The 19,547-nt window shown below is 57.7% G+C and overlaps 12 protein-coding genes across 12 annotated transcripts; 5 read left to right on the top strand and 7 right to left on the bottom strand.

Moving 5' to 3' along the window:
- Window positions 1–1,543: 1,543 nt before the first annotated feature.
- On the bottom strand, window positions 1,544–2,167 carry SCHCODRAFT_02612741 (uncharacterized protein). Its single transcript, XM_050344553.1, has 2 exons — window positions 1,916–2,167; window positions 1,544–1,862 (listed from the first exon to the last, which is right to left on the bottom strand). Exons 1-2 carry the CDS (start codon window positions 2,055–2,057, stop codon window positions 1,555–1,557), a joined length of 450 nt encoding a protein of 149 aa, XP_050202426.1. The 5' UTR covers window positions 2,058–2,167; the 3' UTR covers window positions 1,544–1,554.
- Window positions 2,168–2,892: 725 nt separating this feature from the next.
- SCHCODRAFT_01251133 (peptidyl-tRNA hydrolase II) lies at window positions 2,893–4,087 on the top strand. The gene is made up of 8 exons (XM_003037065.2): window positions 2,893–2,983; window positions 3,066–3,277; window positions 3,354–3,406; window positions 3,462–3,467; window positions 3,530–3,578; window positions 3,630–3,655; window positions 3,704–3,805; window positions 3,855–4,087. The coding sequence occupies exons 1-8, from the start codon at window positions 2,962–2,964 to the stop codon at window positions 3,949–3,951; spliced, it is 567 nt and encodes a 188-aa protein (XP_003037111.1). The 5' UTR covers window positions 2,893–2,961; the 3' UTR covers window positions 3,952–4,087.
- SCHCODRAFT_02675809 (uncharacterized protein) lies at window positions 4,034–4,898 on the bottom strand. Its single transcript, XM_050346707.1, has 4 exons — window positions 4,683–4,898; window positions 4,547–4,626; window positions 4,290–4,496; window positions 4,034–4,240 (listed from the first exon to the last, which is right to left on the bottom strand). The coding sequence occupies exons 1-4, from the start codon at window positions 4,823–4,825 to the stop codon at window positions 4,191–4,193; spliced, it is 480 nt and encodes a 159-aa protein (XP_050202425.1). The 5' UTR covers window positions 4,826–4,898; the 3' UTR covers window positions 4,034–4,190.
- A 368-nt stretch (window positions 4,899–5,266) lies between these two features.
- SCHCODRAFT_02567275 (uncharacterized protein) lies at window positions 5,267–6,753 on the top strand. Its single transcript, XM_003037066.2, has 7 exons — window positions 5,267–5,513; window positions 5,560–5,641; window positions 5,692–5,812; window positions 5,863–5,875; window positions 5,926–6,051; window positions 6,102–6,199; window positions 6,251–6,753. Exons 1-7 carry the CDS (start codon window positions 5,385–5,387, stop codon window positions 6,306–6,308), a joined length of 627 nt encoding a protein of 208 aa, XP_003037112.1. The 5' UTR covers window positions 5,267–5,384; the 3' UTR covers window positions 6,309–6,753.
- A 111-nt stretch (window positions 6,754–6,864) lies between these two features.
- SCHCODRAFT_02612727 (uncharacterized protein) lies at window positions 6,865–7,404 on the bottom strand. The gene has a single exon (XM_050344552.1). The coding sequence runs from the start codon at window positions 7,281–7,283 to the stop codon at window positions 6,903–6,905; it is 381 nt and encodes a 126-aa protein (XP_050202424.1). The 5' UTR covers window positions 7,284–7,404; the 3' UTR covers window positions 6,865–6,902.
- A 690-nt stretch (window positions 7,405–8,094) lies between these two features.
- Window positions 8,095–9,020, bottom strand: SCHCODRAFT_02612721 (uncharacterized protein). Its single transcript, XM_003038420.2, has 3 exons — window positions 8,862–9,020; window positions 8,684–8,809; window positions 8,095–8,620 (listed from the first exon to the last, which is right to left on the bottom strand). Exons 1-3 carry the CDS (start codon window positions 9,002–9,004, stop codon window positions 8,203–8,205), a joined length of 687 nt encoding a protein of 228 aa, XP_003038466.1. The 5' UTR covers window positions 9,005–9,020; the 3' UTR covers window positions 8,095–8,202.
- Window positions 9,021–9,418: 398 nt separating this feature from the next.
- SCHCODRAFT_02612716 (WD40 repeat-like protein) lies at window positions 9,419–12,456 on the bottom strand. Its single transcript, XM_050344551.1, has 4 exons — window positions 12,192–12,456; window positions 11,977–12,144; window positions 10,301–11,926; window positions 9,419–10,249 (listed from the first exon to the last, which is right to left on the bottom strand). Exons 1-4 carry the CDS (start codon window positions 12,435–12,437, stop codon window positions 9,668–9,670), a joined length of 2,622 nt encoding a protein of 873 aa, XP_050202423.1. The 5' UTR covers window positions 12,438–12,456; the 3' UTR covers window positions 9,419–9,667.
- Window positions 12,457–12,552: 96 nt separating this feature from the next.
- Window positions 12,553–12,939, top strand: SCHCODRAFT_02487530 (uncharacterized protein; the record flags this gene model as incomplete). Its single annotated transcript, XM_003037067.1, has 3 exons — window positions 12,553–12,632; window positions 12,679–12,717; window positions 12,765–12,939. 3 exons carry the CDS (start codon window positions 12,553–12,555, stop codon window positions 12,937–12,939), a joined length of 294 nt encoding a protein of 97 aa, XP_003037113.1.
- Window positions 12,940–13,062: 123 nt separating this feature from the next.
- SCHCODRAFT_02170019 (DUF1909-domain-containing protein) lies at window positions 13,063–13,549 on the bottom strand. The gene is made up of 4 exons (XM_003038422.2): window positions 13,452–13,549; window positions 13,272–13,397; window positions 13,202–13,224; window positions 13,063–13,149 (listed from the first exon to the last, which is right to left on the bottom strand). Exons 1-4 carry the CDS (start codon window positions 13,458–13,460, stop codon window positions 13,083–13,085), a joined length of 225 nt encoding a protein of 74 aa, XP_003038468.2. The 5' UTR covers window positions 13,461–13,549; the 3' UTR covers window positions 13,063–13,082.
- An 11-nt stretch (window positions 13,550–13,560) lies between these two features.
- SCHCODRAFT_02612708 (uncharacterized protein) lies at window positions 13,561–13,992 on the top strand (the record flags this gene model as incomplete). The annotated part of the gene is made up of 1 exon (XM_050344550.1): window positions 13,561–13,992. A coding segment is annotated over exon 1 (215 nt), but the record flags the coding sequence as incomplete, so codon positions are not given.
- Window positions 13,977–15,368, top strand: SCHCODRAFT_02487443 (uncharacterized protein; the record flags this gene model as incomplete). Its single annotated transcript, XM_003037068.2, has 6 exons — window positions 13,977–14,038; window positions 14,083–14,232; window positions 14,289–14,353; window positions 14,409–14,469; window positions 14,528–14,745; window positions 14,866–15,368. The coding sequence occupies 6 exons, from the start codon at window positions 13,977–13,979 to the stop codon at window positions 15,366–15,368; spliced, it is 1,059 nt and encodes a 352-aa protein (XP_003037114.2).
- A 281-nt stretch (window positions 15,369–15,649) lies between these two features.
- SCHCODRAFT_064155 (uncharacterized protein) lies at window positions 15,650–17,718 on the bottom strand (the record flags this gene model as incomplete). The annotated part of the gene is made up of 7 exons (XM_003038423.1): window positions 17,602–17,718; window positions 17,279–17,544; window positions 17,053–17,225; window positions 16,795–17,001; window positions 16,574–16,747; window positions 16,388–16,521; window positions 15,650–16,336 (listed from the first exon to the last, which is right to left on the bottom strand). The coding sequence occupies exons 2-7, from the start codon at window positions 17,281–17,283 to the stop codon at window positions 15,650–15,652; spliced, it is 1,380 nt and encodes a 459-aa protein (XP_003038469.1). The 5' UTR covers window positions 17,284–17,544; window positions 17,602–17,718.
- Window positions 17,719–19,547: the final 1,829 nt, after the last annotated feature.

Raw genomic sequence — 19,547 nt, 5'->3', positions numbered from 1 at the left:
AGGCTTGCGACGGATGGTGGGGCGCGCGACGACGGTCGGCGCCTGGTCTTGCGAAGGTGGATCTTCGACCAGGATGTCCGTCACGACCTCCGTATCGCTAGTTCGATGTCAGTTAGAATCAGATTAGGATGGGTGATGTGCTTACTTGTTCTCCTCTTCGGCATGGAGTGCTTGTAGGATGTCGACGGCTTCTACGGGTTCGTCGGCGGGGATTGGGCGCTGCGGATCACCGAGTGGCGAAGGCTCGATGTAGTCGACACCAGGAAACACGTCCTGGTCGCCGTTCTCGATGTAGATGGGCGGTTGCTCATCGGTAGCCACAGACAGATCGAACTTCTCAGGCTCGTCGACCGCGAAGTGATCTGTCCGATAGTAAGCACCAGATGCAACGCGCAAGCTCGTCAACGTCCACACTTACCCTCCAGCGATGAGCTTGAGGCGGAGTCGGAGTCGGGGAAGGTGAGATTTACAACGGGACTCTCGAAGTCCGTGGCAAGATCGACGGTCGGCGCATCGCTCGACCTCTTATCACGGCGCTTGTTCCTAACACAACCGGCAAAAGCCGGCGCAGGGTTATCTACCTGCGTTAGACGCAGCTAGTCCCTCGGTCGATCTAATCGAAATGGTTAGCGAGGTTGCAACGAGGCGTTAGGCGTGTCGAACTCGCCGGGCCGACGCCGCAATTCACGACATGTCACAACAATGTCACGGTTGAACATGAAGCTCTATCAGTCCCTCCTGCGGCTCAACGTCGCAAGATCTCCTGGGGTAACTAAAGGCAGATGAGGACATTACTGGCTTGGTGTAAGCTCTAAGCTACGAAGTCGATCCCGTCCCTACAGATATGGAGGCAAATAGTCGAATATGTTCGGAATCACGACGGACGTCGGGGTGTCAGTGGTTGAGTGTGGTGAGCAAATCATTGAGCACAGCGAGGAATTGACACTTTGTCTTTCTGTGAGTGAATGGCGAGGCGGGAGGGACTCGAACAGGCGGCGAGAAGTATGGTGAGAATATTCTAGTCACCTTGAGGGTGCAACGCATGAAGATTACTGTGGTAGGTACAATCCAAAAGGGCTCAATGATTGGCTTGGTATGTAGAGAGGTAAATGTAGCTGCGTGTAGAGCGTGACCTAGGTTGAAGCAGCTGGCGGGGTAAGCCCAAAAAACCGCTATCGAAGATCCCCCACTGCGAGTCAGCTTACCCAGCATCAACATGTACCCACCCATCAATATAAATTGGCTGGGTCGTACATATATCCCATGTCTGATCTCTGACTTGTTTTGTGCGGAGATTCGACTACTCTGCGCAATTCACCGAAGCATGGTATTTTGACATCGTGTCAATGGAGAGAGCGCGGGTCTGCGCGCGGGTGCACTGAAAGTAATCTCCTCATCACGTACCAAAGTCTGAGAAATGACTCTGTGCTTCCGGATAGAGACGAGTCGAAGGGGGTCGGGGAGAGCTAGTCACACGCGTTGGCATGGCCTGCTACCAAGAGGGATTAGGATCAATTCTTCGGCCATCAGAATTGAAGAGAAGATGACTGTGATCTATAGTGCATCATATGATCTTGTCGAAGGGGAGACTGTGGCATAACGGCCAGAGATCGTAGTTAGAGGGAAGAGCGGTGGATTGTGACATGGCCGTGACATATCATGGGCTCCGCCGGCAGCCCGGCAACTTCGGCACGCCCCTCGCCTCGCTGTGGCCTCGCTCAGCACTTTGATTAGATCTAACTGCAGGCTAGCTGCAGGCTGGCTGCGTCTAACGCAGGTAGATAAACCTGCCCTGTGTTTTGCCGGTTGTGTAATGCGCATCCTCCTGACGGCTTTCGTCAGGGTATCCACGTCCTTCACGGCTGCCCAGACGTCAGCCAGACCCATCTTAAGCATTGCCACTACTCTTGCCTACCTCTGATGACTTTGGGACGACGGTCTTTGTTGAAGGGGTTAAGGGCGCTCATCTGGTCCTCTAACGCTGTCCACTTCGCGAATGACGACGAGAAACCGAACTTCTTCGAGGGGGACTCTTCCGTCTTGTTGGCCTTGGGCATCATAGAACGGGGCTGGGGATGGTTATTGGATGATTGCTGATAGCAAATGCGAGATGAGAGTGGCTGGCGAGTGTGGGTGGCGGGTGTGGGAGGGGAAGTGATCACAGGTTTTGACTTTATAAACCCCCAGGCCTCGGCCCGCAATATGGGGCGTTCGGGGATAGAACAATGCAAGGCCCTAGAAGTCAATGCAGGACATCGTAAATCAATGCAAGGTCCCGGGAATCAATGGGCAACCTGGGAAGACCTTACATTGAGGCCGCGGCGGCGCGAGACCGCAAGTGATGCTAATCAACAACTGGTCATAGCCAAGTCGAAGGCGCTGCACGTCGTTGGGGATACACGCTATCGATAAAAATGCTGTAGACTAGGTGAGTTTTCAAGACCATAAAGAGGAATTTTGTCGAAGAAAGCAGAGAAAGACCGTCGGATGGGTTGGGAAAGCCGACTGTCACATCGCAAACGCGGTCTTCTGTGAATATGATGCATAAAAAGACGCTACACAATTCACGAGAGTGATATCGCTGGGGATAGAATAAAGAATAGCAACAGCCATGAGCTGCAGAATAGCTGCGAAGACGAACTTGATGAGGAACTGGGGCGTGATGAGTAGCAACTGAGTGACTCACCAGATGCGCTGCCAGATGACTGATGGTCTATACGACCACGAGCTAGCATTCGAGAAGTCGGAGAAAGGTCTGTTTTTTTGTGATCATTCGAACAACGCAGTAGCCCACTGAGGGGGCTGGGCAGCCATAAACGAGGTGATGGCAAGCGCAAGAAAGCGTGAGAAAGACCTGTCCGCCCGGGCCTTGCCATAAACGTCCATCCTCGAGTTCAACACGCCCTTCGTCGACTGCCAGTGACTGTGACCCCCTCTTCTACACCTTGAAGTGCGCAGAAGATGAGCTACACAACTACTCAGCGTAAGCTATCTTCTCTTCTCTCTTCCTCATCCGCTCCCTTTGCTTTTTTTGGGGCGCCTTCCCACTCACCAATCTCATCCAGTCTCCCTCGCTGCCGCTATCACCGTCGCATCCTTGGCTCTCGGCTTCGTCGTCGGGAAGTCAGAGACGGAGGCGGAAATTGCGCGGGAGGTGATCCCGGGCTCTTCCAACTTAGCCTCGGGGTCCGCTGCTGCAGAAACAGAAGCCCCACAGGCCATACCCGACGGCGATCTCGCGGCCGTAAAGGCTGGGTATGTCGAGCCATGCAAGCTAGTGAGTGACTTTCATATGAGCAACCGTATTCCTGCTTTTCGCCTTGTCTTTACGGCGTTGATAGCTCAATGTCCAGGTGCTCGTCGTCCGTACCGACCTCAAACTTCCCGCCGGAAAAATCGCAGAGAGGTAAGCCCTTTTCCGCGGTTCTAACGTGTACTTGGAGCTGACCGTATACCCACAGATGCGGGTAAGCTAGGATACGCCTACGTTGCCTTTGTGAGCACTCAATGCGTATGCTCTGCCTGTCAGGGACGCGACTTTGGCTTCCTACAAGACTTTGATAGCTCGTAATCCCCAGGTAATTGTACCGTACAACCACACTCGTATTTGGTGTCTGATCTTTCGATAGCTCGTCAAGCACTGGGAGCGGACAGGGTGAGTCCATCACGCTGTAGTACATGACACGAATACTCAATCAAACAGACAGGCCAAAATCGCGCTGAAAGGATCATCTCAGAAGCAGCTTGAAGAACTGGAACGCACCGCCAAGGGCCTGAACCTATGTGCGCGGGCAATTCAGGACGAGTACGACGAGTGTCATTCTACACTCAAAAAATCCTGATCACGTCTTCAGCACCGCGAAGGACGGTCCAGCGACCGTAATACTCGCCATAGGGCCGGCTCCTGTGGACCTCGTAAATCGTGTTACAGGAAAATTGCGCCTTCTGTAGTTGCAGATCCCTACGCCTTCATTGTTATCTGTGCGCATATATGCGTTCAGTAGAACGCAATGCACCTAGCCAATTGAGAGCGACCCGACGGGACAACGTTGCGCGCGCAGATAGTGGTGTGTGAGCTAATAGTACAGGTGTGTGTATGGTACAGCTGTCCATGGAGTGATAGTCAATAATGTTCCTCTATAGTAAATGTCCCAAGAATGCTCCTAGTCTGTGGTCACGAAACCTCCTTCTCAGCAACCGCTCGTGCCAGAGCCTCCGTTGCCGCCGTCCCCAGCATTGTCTGCGAGAGAAGGTTAGTGCGTGGATGGGCGAGAAGGATCACGACGTACCAGACCACAAGTTAATCAAGCCCGACTCTCCGTCGGTAGCACCGCCCGCTGCATTGCCGCCAGCGCCCGAGTAGGCGTTGCCGGTTTGCGTGATGCTACGCCGCCAGTGTTCTTTGGCGTTGTCGCGAGTGCAGTGCGCCTTCGCCCCAGTGAGTCGGCTGACGCCACTGGATCCGGACGAGCTGTCACCGCCGTTGCCGGCGTTGCCTTTCAAGAGTGTCAGATGATGTACGAGCGACAGTGGCAAAGAAACATACCTGAGAACGCATTAAGGAGAGGCCCGCCCTGTCCGAGGCCAAGAATCCCCGGCTGCTTGTCCGTCTGGGCGTGGTTAACGCTGAGGACGCTGTCAGCAACGGCATAGGTGTCAGCGAGCAGGATGGGATGACTTACGACCCGCCAGGTGCCAGACCTCCCGCGCCGCTGTAGGCGTTGCTCGCCTCCATGGTGGCATGGGGAGCCGGCGCAGCAAGCGCAGGTGCAGCGAACAGCGCAGCCGCGACGAGGAGGAAAAGGCGGTTGATAGTGGCGTACATGGCGACGAAGATGTGTTAGAAAGGCGGGAAAGGAAGTGGATGGCTGGGATAGATGATGGCGGTTCGGGACAAAGAGCAGAAGACGCACGGACGCGCTTTTGAATCCCCGGCGCTATTTGGTGGTGTGTGCGAGCACGTCAAGGAATCGAGAACGTGACCGCGCTTCTCATTCGAGCGGAAGTCTATTTAGCTTTCCGCTCGTTCTTCCCGGGGATCGGCGTCGAGGAATCCTGCTGAATTCTCGAAAAAGACAAGCAAAACGCGCGAAGAATCTTGAGCGTCTCCATGTCCAGAGCGAGCCTAAGAGGGCTACACCCTATCTGAACACCACCATCAACATGTGAAGCCAACGTTGTGGGTCCAGCTTCGGGAAATGCCGAAGATGAATTGGTGCCGGCGTCATCGAAGTGTCCAGAACGCTCCCGCCAGCGCGCGCGTCATGCCGGGGCTGGCGCGTCGCGTCAGCAGTGATCGCATTCGCCCCGCTCAATGGGTGCCCGATAAGTAGAATGCGCGCCTGAACGAGTTGCCATTTCCCGTTCATCACCTCCCCCGTTGAATGGCCGCGTCATTGTCGCTTTCCCAAGTGTATCTCAGGTCCTTCGAAGCTCGCCCGAACGTTACTCTCGCCTTTACAGGCGGCTGCTTGCAGGCCCTGGGCGATGCAGTAGCGCAGATTACGCAGAATGTGGGTGGAACAGGGCGGGCAGCGGACATGGGCTGACGCTCTTTAGGTCACCCGCAAGCCGCATGAAGAGCGACTGCCGTACGACCCGCTGCGAACCTTGAGGTTCTTCGTGTTCGGGTTTGCGACCAGTGCGTACACTGTCTTATCCGTGGAAGCGCAAGGCTCATTTCTCGCCAAGGCCCCCTCATCGGCAAATGGAACGTGTTCCTCGAGCGCAAGTTCCCTCTTAAGACCCATGTACACCAGAAAGTAAGCTTCAAGAGCCTCGGCAAGCGCGTCGCTTGTGATCAGATCGTTTGGTGCGTGAAGTGGTGTTCGCGGCGCCCCCCTCTCGCTGACCTCCGCTCAGGGCTCCGATAGGTGTACGTCCTGTTCATCATCCTCATTCTACTTTACCTCATTTCCACTGAAGCTCGGCGCTTTCCTCGGCGGCATGAGCATCATGGAGGGCTGCACATCCGCGCAAATACGCGAGAAGTTCAGCGACCTGTACAAGCCTCTGCTCATCACGAACTGGCAGGTCTGGCCGCTGGCGCAGGTGCGTATCTTATTCCAGAGTACGAACACGGCCGCTGACCCCGTCCCCAGGTCATCAACTTCCGCTTCATGCCGATAGCGTACAGGGTGCCGTTCCAGTCGACCTGCGGCGTCTTCTGGACGCTCTACCTTTCCCTCCTGAACGCCAAGTACGTCCCCTCATGTCTCTTCCTATCTTTCTTATCTGACCCACGTTCTAGGGAGGACCAAAAGCAGCACCGAGGGCAGCTTATGCACGAGACGATCACCAAGGAATAATACCTCGGCGACTGTTCCTCCTCGAGCTCAGTGGATATATTCGGATCGGACTCGCTCCCCTCCCTTCTCATAGAGAGCACCTTTTGGGATTCTGGTTGCATTCTGGCCTTCGCATGTAGTTATTCATTCATATTTTGGGTCATTCTTCCCGTACTTCTCAACACACGAATACACCCCCGACAATCCCCTTGATACACCTCCGCACCCTCGCCCCATCATGCACGATATACCTACCTCATGCACGTCCATAATCTGTATCTACCGTACGCACCATGTATTTCTACGAATGGCATCCCCCGTAACTGGTTTCGGAGTAGGAAGCTTGAAGAGGGCTGGCCTAGTTGTTGTGCATCCGTAGAGGCCAGGCGCTGTTCGTGAATACATGCTGTACCAGTAAGGTGGTTTCCTCCCTTTCGCGTATGGTGATGCTGGAACAGAACCAAACATCGACACGGAGGTTATCGTATGCAAATTGTGTGGCTGGACAGCGTCGAAGAGACCTTTCGGCATTTCCCGATGCGTCTTGTGCACGACGACCATAGGTAACGTCCGAGGTGCCTGAAAGATACTGATTGGTTCATTGGATTTCTACTTCTAGGGAGCACTCGCAGCAGCGCTACCCTCCCCAACTTGTGCGAACCATCCATCAACTCTACTCAGTAGGCCCGTCGCCGCCGCCACCGTCAACATCCTATCTCTCTCCTCCCTTCGCTTCTTCACGACCCTCATATTAAAACGCGTGAATTCCTCCGTTATTTCAGTCATTCCCACCTTGTCGGCCCAGTGAGCTACGCTCACGTCCCCCGCCTGCTCACTTTCCTCCTTCTTCGGTGTCTCCATGTGCGGGCTGTTCCCCTTCTTCTCCTGCGCGTTCGTCTTCTTCTTCTCTGCCTTCTTCTCCGGCACGTCCCCATTCTTCGTCGTCTTCCGAATCTTCCCCTGCTTCACCCTCATTGTCTTCTTGATGCTCTCCATCGCCTGCCTAGCCGCCCGTTGCCTGTCCTCCAACCACGCCTTCTCCCTCCGACTGGCCCTCTCCCCACATCTCTTCTTATGCTTCACCCAGCTTCCGAGCAAAGTGAACCCGTCGCGCGGTCGCACCTCCGCGCTGCACAGCTTGCAGAACAGCCGCTGTTCCTCGACGGGGAGCTCAGGGCCGGTATAGGGCAGTCCGTGGCAATTGAGAGCAGGTACATAGCCCTTGATTCCGGACGGGTAGTAGTATGGCGGAGCCGTGTAAGCCAGATCCTTCACGGATGGGTCCTGGCTCAGGATCGCATACGTAGCGGACTGTGCGCGGGACGAGCGCTCGATGAGCTTGAAGCGTTTGTGCGCAGGGACGGTGTACAAGGGGACCCGCGTATCTCTGCGGACAGGTCCCGGTGGGGGAGGCGGAGGCGGGGTTGGAGGTGGAGGGTAGCCGGAAGCTGGGGTAAGTGGGTGCGAGTTTGGAGGAGGGTGCTCTGAGGCGGGATGCGTCGGTGGCATGATTTCCATCTCGCCACTCAGTAGGTAGCCGACGCAGTTGGGTGACTTGGAAAGAGACGCTGGTTTAGCTCTGACTGTTCATGATATAAGTAGACAGGTGTCAAGACCAGCAGTCCTTTGAGAGGTTCTCTTCGACGATCGTATAAAGGCAGAAAGCTGGCGCAAGGACCAGCTGAACCTATTTTGTGGCATGCCTTTCATGCTGTTCCTCAAAGCCGCGGGTCCATTGTCAGCTCCTTTCAGACGCTAGAGCGAACTACAGACCAAGGCATGTTCGAATTCACAAACGACGTCCCGTACAAACCAGTTTCATTTGAACACCAGTAGCCCATTCGATAACCCGTACAGCCGTATACCAAAACACATTTGAAGCCACATTCGAGCCCATGAACTGCTTTCGCGATATTTACGTGACCGTGATGGTCGCAGTGCCGCTGCTCTGGTAGCCCTCGGTGGCTACGATCTGGTAGTTGTGCTCGCTACCCAGGTTCATCCCGAGCCCCTTCCAAGCATCGAAGTGGCACTGGACATCGACGGTCCCGCTGATCGACCCGCCCGGCGCCTTCTTCGGGTTCCGGACGCTCCAGAACTGCTCGAAGGTCTGCGTGCCGTCGATGGAGGGCGCGTTGTAGCGCCAGGTGGAGAGGATGTCGTACGTGGCGCCGTTGCAGGTGACGGAGCCCTTGTGGCTGGCGGCGGAGGACGGGTCGTAGGAGCCGTAGGACTCGACGATGTAGTACTCGATGAGCGAACTGCGCGTCCAGCCGTAGACGGAGAGGTAGCTGTTGCCGTTGGGCTGGTAGGTGCCGGAGTAGGAGATGGACCTACATTTGAAGAGAAGTCAGGTTAGTAAGCGTATGAGGTAGGAGGAGGATGAGACGTCGAACCGGGACGCGGCTCCTGGGTTCCATCCCTTGCCGCCGACGAGGTTGCCGTTGTTGCCAGACCAGGTCAAGGTGTACGATCCACCACCGTTGTTCTGGTAGGTGGCGTCACCAGCGCCGTCCGTCCACCTGCGTTCTGATGAGTACACGGTTGCAGTGCAGAGGATGCGCGACAACATACCAAGAATAGTAGTAGCCACCATCGGTACCAGTCGAGCTCGGGGTACCGGAACGAGCGGAGACGTCGACAATGTCCGTCGCATTGAGCGGCGAGGCGGAGACGGTAGCGACAGCAGCGACGAAGGCGATGAGCTTGGCGAACATGGCGGCGGAGTACTTTGGCTGGAGCAAGCTAGCTCCGTCTTTATATACCTTCGCATGTAGGGTTGATCAGAGGTTTTTGCGGTCGTCCGTAGCGAAGGAATGCACCGCATGCTGGGAGCATCGGCGGGTCCAGGCACAGACGACGTCGAGGGAGCTCACGAGTTACAAGCTTGCCTTGATCAGGCGGCCGACGAGGACCGCAGGAGTCTTCTACTTTATCCGAGGATGAGTATGCTAGTCCTCACATGCTCGAAATTCGGAAGGCGAGGTACAAATCAGCATAGAGCGCTGAAGCAAAGAAGAGACATGGCATGTGGAAGTGCGAAGCCAAGCAAGCGGACGGGGATCGACGTGTGGGTAGGTGATCTCCGGCATCCCACCGACGATCAAACGGATAATTGAACTTCACTGAGCTGGACGCAAATCGGCGCCTTAGCAGCCTAAAGCAATGGATCGAGGGCGCAGATGGCGCAACCAGGCGGAACCCCGATGCTGTCCGTCATTCATCTTCCCCACCGGAAGATCCCCCCTCGGGTCCGCACTGTCAAGGGCGGACTTCGAGTCGCTGTACACTCGCGGATCAGGATGGCGTCTTCGACAATGCTTCAATAAGTCCTTTTTGCAGTAAAGAGAAACAAAGACCGAGGAAAACCCATGCCATCGCTATGAAGCGCCGTACTTGGACTTGTAGTACGCAGGAGGCAGCAACGCTAGCACGTCCACCAGCGGCCTCTCCACCACCACCAACTCGCCTGAGTCCAAAAAGTCGACGTGCAACACTGGCCGATAGTGCGTGATCATCCGGAAATCGCGCTCTCGGCGTTCGTCTTCCTCCTCCGGTTCCGCGCCTGCTGCCTCAGCCGCGATATCGGTCCTGTCGCCCTTCTCCTTCGCCTCTTGCTCCGCCTTCGCTGCACCTCGACTCTCCCGTCTCCTCTTCCTCCTAACACGCGGCCGCGCGGCGCCGAGATCGAGCTTCGCCAACCACGTCGAGCCCCAGAGGAGCGCATATTGATCCTTGCCCTGGGGCGGGAAGGTGACGCCGAGGACGGGGTCGTGCGCGCCGGCGAGGCGGCGGGGGATGTGTGCGGCGAGGTCCTGAGCCCAGCCGGGGAACGCCCGGGCTTCGGCGTCGAAGAACTCGAGGGTATTGTCGGGGAAGGCGAGGAGGAGGAGGGCTGGGTGCGCGTGGGAGAAGGCGATGGACTGAGCGGGGTGGGGGAAGGAGGGGAGGGTGCAGTGATGCTGGAGTTTAGGTTAGCAACAAGATTGCTGAACGCTCACAAGAGAACCTACATGAAGGGAGTCGAGGTTGAAGATGTGTGTTTGCGCATGGTCGTCGGAGGTAGCGAGCCATTGTCCATCAGGGCTGACGGCAAGGCGGTGAACAGAAGGTACGGTGGTAGACGAAGTCGACGGCAGCTCGATGCCGCTATCGTTGTCGCCATCCGCCATATCAACGTCCTCCTCCGCACCCTGTCGCTTCACCGCATCTCTCAATGCGTACGTCCGCGATACATGGTGGTCGAAGCGCCGCAGCACGCGCGGCACCCCGTCCTGCCCACCCAGGTCGACGACGAGCACGTACGACCCCAGCGCGGAGCTGAGCACCAGCTTCGATGAGTCCGGGGTGAACACGAGCGCCTGCGCGCCCGTCGAGCCGTGCGAAGGCGGCAAATGCCCCGCGAGCATAGTAGCGAAGTCGCGCACCCGGCGCGGGGTGACGGCGCCCTTCTCGCCTTCTTGTAGCCGGAAAAGCTTGGTCTCGTAAAGGTCAGATACGGCGAGCCACCGGCCGTCGCTGGACACGGCGTGCGCGAGAAGGTTGGTCTCGACGTTGAAGTCCATCTCGAGGACCTTCTCCCAGTTGTCGGCGTCTGAGTCTGGAGGGACGGGAAGCTCGTCCGCGGGCACATCCTGCTTGTTGAGGATGCGCCAGAGTGTGAGCGCGGCGTCGCGCATGCAAGCGACGAGTCGTGCTTGGGGTGCGACGCGCACGGCGGCGGTGGCAGGGTAGGCGAGCCGACGCTGGTAGGCTTCTTCGAAGGTGACGTCGACGCTGGTGGCGAGCGGGTTGACGACCTTCGTGACGGTGGCGGACGCAGTAGCGGCGGGCGTGAGGACGACGTTCATGTCAAGGCCACCAGAGGCGAGGACGGGGGCAATGCCCGAGGGCTGGGGACGCCGCAGCGCGGGCGGCAAGCACACATGCGGCGGCCACATCGCGAGGGCGCGCACGTCGTGTGAGTGTAGCCTGCGTGCGCGCGTCTGCACCCATTGCGACTGCACTTCCGCGTCCTTCCCGGGTGCGGAGGCGCGCACGAGCGTGAACTGCGCAACCTTCTGATCGACGCCAGAGGTGAAGACGGTCGTCCCGTTGGGCCCGATTGCGTGGCAGAGCACGTCCGCACCATGCGCGCGGAACGACTGCAACTGCGTGCATGTCCGGGAATCCCAGAACTTGACCGCGCCGAGGGAGTCCCCAGAGATGATTGTGCCGTCGCCCAGGACGCCAACGGTCCAGACGAGCGTCCGCTCGCCGCGGAGGCGATCGACGCCCATGCGGTCGATGACACGGCCGGTCTTTAGATCCCATTTGCGGAGGCTGCTGTCGGAGCAGCCGGTGATGAGCCAGGAGTCGGACCAAGCATCCTCTTCCTCTTCGTCGCTTGAGTCGTCAGAGTCCGAGTTAGAAGATGAGGCTGCGGCTTTCTTGGGTGTGGGTTTCCGGGGAATGGGGGGACCCCAGGCGAGGGAGAGGATGCGAGACTTGACGCGGTCGAAGCGGCGGTGATGGGTAAGGGTGTCGTGCGCGAGGGAGAGGATGCGGACGGTACCGTCCTCGCATGCGAGGGCAAGCTGCGATGAGGAAGGGTTGGCTGCGATGGACCAAATGGCTCCGCCTTGTGAGTTTATCGTGCGCTATGTACGTCATGAGGATAGCGAAGGGGGAGGAAGTATGGTGATCGTACCCTAATGCAGCCTCGGTTCATGTCCCATTCGACCAGTTCGTTCCCCCCTCCAGAGCTGAAGAGACGGAGGTCGGAGATGGATGGTACCTGGTCATCCTCAAGAAGATCGGGATGACGGATGACAAGGGCAAGCGAGTCGACCTTAGAGGGGTAGGTGCCTACTATGGTCTACGAAGGTCGATCAGTGTCCTCGGGATAAAGTGACGTTAACATACTTTTCTGACCACCCATGCTTGGGGGGACTGTGTCTGCTCATCTCGCCCAGTCCACTCGCAGATATCGATGTTTCCATTGGAGTGCCCGACAACGAGGGCGCCAAACGTCGTGGGGTGCCTTGATGCGGTCTTCTTGCCTTTTGGGTTGGGGAGGGGGAGTGGTGGAAATGCGAGCGCGGTCACTGGGGACGGCGTATAGTCCACGAATCTACAGCGGTGGACCTTGAGCTGCACAGGGTCCGCCATGGCGGAGAACAATGCTGGCAAAAAGTACAATGGGCGTCCAAGCGGCGACGCGTCTGACCAAAATTGTCGATCGGGCGTGACATTTGAATTCAGCACTCTTCAGCCGACTGCCAACATGTCCTTCTTCACTGGCGGCGCGTCTCGGGCTCCTGCGGGCGGTGTAAACCCAGACAAAATTGACGCCGCCTTGACCGAGTGCGTGGCGACGAGCTCACTCTATGCTTAAGCTAACGGCGCGCAGGCTGGACACCATCACCGACTTTTACAACCGGATGGTCGCGTCAGTAGCCGCGAAATGCTTCCGACACGTCACTGACCCCCTCGCAGGGCCTGCCACAACAAGTGCATCGGCCAGCGCTACACGGACGGCGAGCTCAACACAGGCGAGAGCGTGTGCATCGACCGCTGTGTGTACAAGTTCACGGAGGTGCAGAAGAAGGTCGGGGAGGCGCTGCAGCAGCGACAGGCGGCCAACAAGGGCGGCCTCGGTGGCTTCTCATAGACGGGGCATGCCATGCATTCACGACGCATCGTACCATATCCACCAGCATAATACAACAATCCCAAGTCATGCAGTAACGAGAGCGATAGGGAGAGAAAAGTGAGCAATGTCCGTAGGTGAGTGGGCGGTTGAGGGGCGCATTGTCACTTGTAGTTGGGGAAGCACTCGGCCATACTCAGGCTGTGCTTGTTCTGTGAGTGTTCCTCGAGGCTGCGGGTAGTCAGTAAGGGATCGGGAGAGACACAAGGACAAGCGGACGTACGCAGGCGCACGGGTGGTAACGAGCTATCGGCGGTCAGTACACGTGCAAAAGAGGGGAGGAATGCACATACGAAAGCATGGCGGCACTTTTGGCAGATGATGTTCTTCGCCGCCTCGTTGACCTTTGCCTGCGACTTGGAGCCCTTGGGTTCGTTTTTCGCCGCGTTCCTCTCGCGCTTCTGCTGAGCCTTCGCACCCTAGACACCGCCGTCAGCAACCCAGTCGATCTCGCCAGCCAGCCGGTCGCGTACGTTGCCCATCGTGTCTGATCCCGTCGAGTCGAGTAGAGAGAAGAAAAATGCAAGGTCAAGCGCTGTATTACCTGCGCCGGCACGGCGACCGGAACATGATCAGAGGCAGTCTAGATCGGAGGGCGATAAGATAAAAGCGTGGTGCTATTTCTGACTCTGCTCTTGCTCATTCCGATCGTGCTTGCCAATGCCTCCGCGATTTTATTTGTCCACTTTCCGGCTAGCGGCCCTCAGGAGCAAGGCACCTTGTCTCCTACCACCACCAGCACTCCTTCGCGCCATGTCTATCGACGCCGCGCGCGACCGCGTCGCCGCCCAACTCAAGGTTGACCTCATCTCCCCCAGCTACCTCGAGGACAATGCCGCAAAGTTGCGCGAAATTGGCCGCACCTTCATTTGTGAGTGACTCGGTACGCTCTCCCGCCCCCCTCCTGACGGCCCACCCAGCGGACACCATATCAGGTGATAGCAGATAGTACGCGCCTCATATGCCGCCACTCACCGCGCCCAGTTCCCACCTCGGAGATGTACACCTACGCGGTGAACGCGACGCTTGGGGACGACGTCTACAGCGAGCCTACCATGTTGTGAGACCCTTCCCGTCGCGTGTAGAGTGCCCTTGATGTCCCAGAGCATTAGAGGCGCATATGGCGAAGGTCACCGGGAAGGAGGCCGCGCTCTTCATGCCCTCCGGGACCATGTCCAACCAGATTGCGCTCCGCACGCACCTGCACCAGCCCCCGTACACGATCCTCTGTGACCACCGCGCGCATATCTACAAGTACGTCTTCGGTCGGGTCTTGCGCTTCGTCTCTTCTAACGCGCGAACGCCTGCAGGCACGAGGCCGGTGGTGCTGGCTTCCACTCTGGCGCTGCAGTTACGCCTGTTATTCCCGCGAACGGTACGAGCGAATTGCGACTGTGTTTCAACTCGCCCCGGCTTACACGTCCCGTCAGGCCACCACCTTACGCTACCCGACGTTCAGGCGCATTCTATTCTGTCAGACGACATACACATGTGAGTGAAACTATTTCCTGCCTGCGGTACGTACTTACTGACTGCCTGCTCTATACAGTGCCCCGACGAAAGTCATCTCGCTCGAGAACACGCTCAATGGCACCATTTTTCCGCAGGAAGACATCATCGCCATCTCCGAGTGGGCACGCGCGAACGACCTGAAGATGCATCTCGACGGCGCGCGCATATGGCACGTCGCCGCCGAGACGGGGTCCACGGTCTCCGAGCTCTGCGCGCCGTTTGACACCGTAAGCTTGTGCTTTAGCAAGGGTCTCGGTGAGTCGAGTTCTCTTCTACTTTTTCGTTCTTCGTCCCTGTTTTGTGGCCCTCCTCTAGCGCGTTACCTCTCTTTCTCCACGGTCTCAACCAGCTCGGTACTCACCAACCCCTCCCCAGGCGCTCCCATTGGCTCCTGTCTCGTCGGCCCCGCGCCCTTCATCCGCAAGGCGCGCTGGTTCCGCAAGCTATTCGGGGGCGGCATGCGCCAGACGGGAATCCTCGCCGGCGCCGCCGCCTACGCCCTCACGCACAACTTCCCCAAGCTCGCGCAGGTGCACGCCCTGGCACGCACGCTCGAGGAGGGGCTGCGGGAGATCGGCGTGAGGATTATGAGCGGCGCGGAGACGTGCATGGTGTTCTACGACCCGGCGCCCATTGGTACGACGTACGACGAGATTGCGGACCGCGCGAGCGAGCTTGAGGAGCCCTTGGTCCTGGGCGGCTCCCGTTTGGTCGTGCACATCCAGACTACGCCGGAGGCCGTGCAGGACTTCCTGTCGATCGTGCGCTCGCTAAAGGAGGAAAAGGCGCAGGCCGGCTTCGTCCCCTCGGCGGATATCCTGGCGTCGGCGCCAACGGATGTGTATGTGAGGAGACTGCCGAAGGTGAGTTGGTTGTGAGGGGTTGTAGCAAAGAGATTGGAACTGAATTCTTGGGTAGAACCTCACCAAGTAAACTAACGATGTCGCGATATAAAGGGCGCATCTAGATGGGTGTACATTTACAGGGATTTAGAAGTTAGAAAGCATCCACTACTGGTTGTACAACATCACGCTGCGTACACATAGTACAATAGAAGCAGCCACATCGCTATCCTTGCTATCCATTCACATGCTCCGATTGCTTTGCACCGCTTCACGAGGAGTTGCTCGCAGTCCCACTCTCTGAACCCGCCTTCCTCTTAACCCTTCCCGACATACCTCTGCCTTTCGAACTCCCGCCATAACGACTTCATCGTGACCTTGCCCGCCGCATCCAGGCTTGCCACCATCATCGCATCCCGCGTATGCTCGTTCAACATCCCGCATAGCGCGAACAGCCCCGGCTGCAGCGCTTTGCGCACCTCCGCGGGCGTGATGCACAGGGGATCGTTCGCGGCATCGGCGTACGCAGCGAGCACGGGCGCGGCGTGACGAGAGAAGACGGGCGCGAGGGAGGTGGCTTTTGCGGCTGAAGCGTCACCTGCTGAAGCTGCGCCACCGGATTTGTGCGTCCGCGGAATAGTCTTCGTCGTCAGCGCCTCCAGCACTCTCGCCAGCGCGGCGGCCTCCTCGGCGCCTAATGGATTCCTCGGGTCGATCCAACTCGGGAATGTCTTCGCCAGTGCATCGAGCTGCCTCCGGCCCAGTTGCGGTCGCGGCCGCCGTAGAGCGAAAAGCAACTGCCGCAGGACGAGGGAGAGGTGCGGAAGCGTGGCACTGAGGAGATCGCGGCGCAGACGGATAAGCGCGCCGGTGATGGTGGTGATCGCGTGGAAGACGGCGGTGGAAGTGGTGGGGGCTTGTGAGCGGATGGGGCGGATGGGGCGGAGGTAGTTGGAGAGAAGGGCGAAGATGAGGGGGAGGTCGGATTGGCGAAGGGCGGCGGGCTGGGCGAGTCGGTGAGGAGCGAGCGAGGTCAAATGCAGGCGGAGACGTACCCTGTCTGTGCAGTAGCTGGCGACGAAGCGGAGTACCTCGACAATAACGTCCGACCCACCGCTGATGTACGCAGCGTAGTTATTGAAGATGGAGATGCACTCGCTGGCGAAGGTCTGGGTGTGCTTTAGGGAGTCTGTCGGTGTTGTCAGTCACAAGCTCAGCAATAGGATAGCAAGCAAGCTCACTTTGGGGGTAGTTATTGAGCAGAACCCTGGCCGCATGTAGCAAAGGTAGCGTCAGAGGTAACCCAGGCTGCTTGCCCCTCAGAGCCTCTATGAGCAGCTCTAGCACATAGCCGTAGTCCTCGGGAGAAAGTGTCTTCACTGCAGCGGAGATGCAGTGGTCTAACTCAGCAACGCCTGCAGGAACTCAGCAAACACTTCATGCTCATTGCGACCGTACGAACCTGACTCCGCACTCTTCGACACGTATAGCACATAACTTGCGAACGCTATGTCCAGTCGTTCTCGCTTGCCCTCGCTTGATACACAGGATAACTCGACCCACATGAGCGACAACGACGCTGAGGCAGCGAGTGTCCAATCTGCCGAGTCAGAGGATAAGGAAGCAACCTTCCTCGTTAATGGCTGGGCGAAGATCATCGTTTGCTCAGCTGCAGGGAAACTTAGCACGGCAACCAGCTAGTCAAAGTAGACAGACGCACGAAGGTTCACCTCCAACCACTTTCCAAGGGAGATAACTGACGTCCAAACTGCCATGACACGGATCGACGCGGATTCGGGGACAGACTTGATCGCCTCGGTGACATGCTTCTGCAGCAACGATTGCAGCTTGTTGAACAGCAGCTGCAGCCCTTCTTGAACGTCTTTGTGTACGCTGAATATTTCGTGTTCAGCAGGGGCACACGTAGGATGCCGAATATATCTTACCTCATCGGAGTGAATCCTCGCTTCAACACATCGACCGCCCGGATCAAGGCCAAACCCAGCAAATCGCGCGTCGGATCCGCTGCCCTGAATTTCCCCAACGCCTGTACGACCTTCGCGCAGCCTGTGGCCGCTACGGCGTCTGTCGACTTGAGAAGGGTGCTCAAATACACCTCTACCAGGTCCAGTGACGCATCCGCGTAGGTCGAGTCCTCACAGGACACGCGCGCGGTGAACAGTTTGTACAGATGGTCGGTGAGGGTGTCGAGCTGGTTTACATTATCATTAGTGAACTCCAGTGTTATCCGCCAAGAAGGGGCACATACCGGCAGGTCTATCGAACCCAAGCTCGCGAATGTCCGGCCGAGGAAGACGCGGGTTATAGTCAGGTCCCGCGTTCTAGTGTCTCCATCTCCGGCCGTTCGTCCTTCGCAGATCGCCACGTCCATCTGCACCGCCGTCGAGATAGCCTCTGTACGGAATGCCCGCGTAAGGTAGTCCGTTGGGAAGTACAGGAGCTTGTGGAAGCAGCGAGTGATCGCAGCCTGGTCGGTGTTAGAGGATAGGGTAGAGCTGAGGTAGGCGAAGATGGCAGCTGAAAAGGTTCCAGTCGTGTCAGTGCCGTTGCGAATGGGGAACATACTGAGCACGCACGCCTCAGTTTCCCCATCTCCCAAAACTGCGCCGAGCGCATTGCCTGAAGGACCAGACTTTGCGCCGTTATACCAGATCCATTGTCCGCGCCCTTAACATCCAGATCCATGCTCATGAGCATCGCCGCGAAGCGCTCGAGCTGCTGCGTCGACGCTGTAGAATCAACGACATGTATCCACCTTTGCAGGAGCACGTGCAGGACCGCCAGGTGGGCATTGCTCGAGTCGAGGTGGTGGTAGTGGCCGTCCCAGGAGGCGACTGAGCTTGAAAGGCGAGCGTCGAGATAGGTCAGGATGGACTCGTGGACAGAATTCGCATCGATCGGCGAACCAAGGGATATGGAGAGGAGGAGGATGCGGAACTGTATTAGAAAGTCAGCATCGAGCAAAGGAGAATTGCAAAGGAGAAAAAAGCCCGATACGCACAATCTCCAACACCAACTCCGCCTGCGTGCGTGCATCCCCGGCAATGCTTAGCAGATCTGTCGCAACCTTGACCTTCAGAGGCCCTTCGTCTGCAACAGTTTCGTCCTGGCCGTCCGTCTGGACAACCGCTGAAGCATATACGAACCGCAGCGCCGCAGTAAGAATAATTTCAGCTCCCCTTCGCACAGCGCCCTCGCCTTTGCGTATTTCCTTGGATGTTTTCTTGATGATAGCGTTTAGTAGCGAGCGCAGGCTCTCCACATGAATCCTGGATTCCTCCTGCTGGTCCGCGGATAGAAGCCGGGTAGGCACCGCGGTAACGACCACTGAGAGCAGCGCGCACAGGAGAGAAAGGCGGATGGCTTTTTCGGACGACGCCGGCGCCTCGACCTTCCGACGCTTGCGCGGACTGTCGGGTGACGCTGGCTCTTTTCGCTCAGTCGCCGTCGAGTGATACTCTTCCCACAGCGAATTCAAGCGCGCCACCGCGGCCTCGACTTGGGGCACGATCTGACTGGGGGTGAGGAAGCTCGAGATGGCGTCGGCGAGGCGGTCGAGGTGGGCGGCTTGAAAGATGGGGGAGGAGTAGCAGGCGCGGTAGGTTTCGGTTGAGGTAGAGTCCGTCAGGTCTGCGCCGAGGATAGCGGTGGCAAGGGCGTCAACGTATGCGTCCAGCGTTCGCGTTTTGGAGTAATAGTTGAGGAGAATCGTAAGCAATGTCGCGGTGGCTGGCAATGCAGGCAGCTATGAATACTGTCAGTAACTATGATAGCACAGAAAAAGTATGGATGAGAGCTCACCGTAACCAGCAAAGGCAGCAGCCGGCCCACATACGGACCCAGTAACTCGTAGTCGATGCGGCAGATGGTCGACAGCACCTCAACCACGTCGTCCGTCCAGGCGCCGCCACGTCTGTTCGACACTGCCAGAATTGCCGCGTCGGCAATTTGATGTAGCACAGGTTCCGTGTCCGGCGTAAGCAGCCTCTCCTTCTCGACAATTGCTAGCAAGGCCTTCCTCGTGTGCCACGCCAGAGCCACATCATTTGCATCCTTCAGCAACCCCTCGCAAGCGACGTAGAATCCAATGCTCACGGCGCGGACTTTCTCCGCCGTCGCGCTGGCTGGTGCGTTTGAGGCTTGACTGAAGATAGCATGCCGATTGTCGTTGACGGCGGAGGTGAAGGCAGAGAA

The sequence above is a fragment of the Schizophyllum commune genome (assembly GCF_000143185.2).
Source record: "Schizophyllum commune H4-8 unplaced genomic scaffold SCHCOscaffold_2, whole genome shotgun sequence".
NCBI classification, from domain to species: domain Eukaryota; kingdom Fungi; phylum Basidiomycota; class Agaricomycetes; order Agaricales; family Schizophyllaceae; genus Schizophyllum; species Schizophyllum commune.
This window is presented reverse-complemented; position numbering and strand designations above follow the sequence as displayed.

Bases quoted from the DNA above. Each gene is read 5' to 3' on its own strand.
- SCHCODRAFT_02612741 (XM_050344553.1), bottom strand. From the start codon at position 2,057: ATGCCCAAGGCCAACAAGACGGAAGAGTCCCCCTCGAAGAAGTTCGGT. The intron at 1,863-1,915 runs GTAGGCAAGAGT...ACGTCTGGGCAG, and splicing joins TCGTCCCAAAGTCATCAGAG to CCGTGAAGGACGTGGATACC.
- SCHCODRAFT_01251133 (XM_003037065.2), top strand. From the start codon at position 2,962: ATGAGCTACACAACTACTCAGC. The intron at 3,656-3,703 runs GTGAGTCCATCA...TCAATCAAACAG, and splicing joins AAGCACTGGGAGCGGACAGG to ACAGGCCAAAATCGCGCTGA. The intron at 3,806-3,854 runs GTACGACGAGTG...TCACGTCTTCAG, and splicing joins GCGCGGGCAATTCAGGACGA to CACCGCGAAGGACGGTCCAG.
- SCHCODRAFT_02675809 (XM_050346707.1), bottom strand. From the start codon at position 4,825: ATGTACGCCACTATCAACCGCCTTTTCCTCCTCGTCGCGGCTGCGCTG. The intron at 4,627-4,682 runs GTAAGTCATCCC...CAGCGTCCTCAG, and splicing joins GGTCTGGCACCTGGCGGGTC to CGTTAACCACGCCCAGACGG. The intron at 4,497-4,546 runs GTATGTTTCTTT...CACTCTTGAAAG, and splicing joins TCTCCTTAATGCGTTCTCAG to GCAACGCCGGCAACGGCGGT.
- SCHCODRAFT_02567275 (XM_003037066.2), top strand. From the start codon at position 5,385: ATGGCCGCGTCATTGTCGCTTTCCCAAGTGTATCTCAGGTCCTTCGAA. The intron at 5,514-5,559 runs GTGGGTGGAACA...GACGCTCTTTAG, and splicing joins TAGCGCAGATTACGCAGAAT to GTCACCCGCAAGCCGCATGA. The intron at 6,052-6,101 runs GTGCGTATCTTA...CCCCGTCCCCAG, and splicing joins AGGTCTGGCCGCTGGCGCAG to GTCATCAACTTCCGCTTCAT.
- SCHCODRAFT_02612727 (XM_050344552.1), bottom strand. From the start codon at position 7,283: ATGGAGAGCATCAAGAAGACAATGAGGGTGAAGCAGGGGAAGATTCGG.
- SCHCODRAFT_02612721 (XM_003038420.2), bottom strand. From the start codon at position 9,004: ATGTTCGCCAAGCTCATCGCCTTCGTCGCTGCTGTCGCTACCGTCTCC. The intron at 8,810-8,861 runs GTATGTTGTCGC...ATCAGAACGCAG, and splicing joins GGTGGCTACTACTATTCTTG to GTGGACGGACGGCGCTGGTG. The intron at 8,621-8,683 runs GTTCGACGTCTC...CTTCAAATGTAG, and splicing joins AACCCAGGAGCCGCGTCCCG to GTCCATCTCCTACTCCGGCA.
- SCHCODRAFT_02612716 (XM_050344551.1), bottom strand. From the start codon at position 12,437: ATGGCGGACCCTGTGCAGCTCAAGGTCCACCGCTGTAGATTCGTGGAC. The intron at 12,145-12,191 runs GTATGTTAACGT...CGACCTTCGTAG, and splicing joins AAGCATGGGTGGTCAGAAAA to ACCATAGTAGGCACCTACCC. The intron at 10,250-10,300 runs GTAGGTTCTCTT...CCTAAACTCCAG, and splicing joins TCAACCTCGACTCCCTTCAT to CATCACTGCACCCTCCCCTC.
- SCHCODRAFT_02170019 (XM_003038422.2), bottom strand. The intron at 13,225-13,271 runs GTATGTGCATTC...GACCGCCGATAG, and splicing joins AAAAGTGCCGCCATGCTTTC to CTCGTTACCACCCGTGCGCC. The intron at 13,150-13,201 runs GTACGTCCGCTT...GACTACCCGCAG, and splicing joins GTTACCACCCGTGCGCCTGC to CCTCGAGGAACACTCACAGA.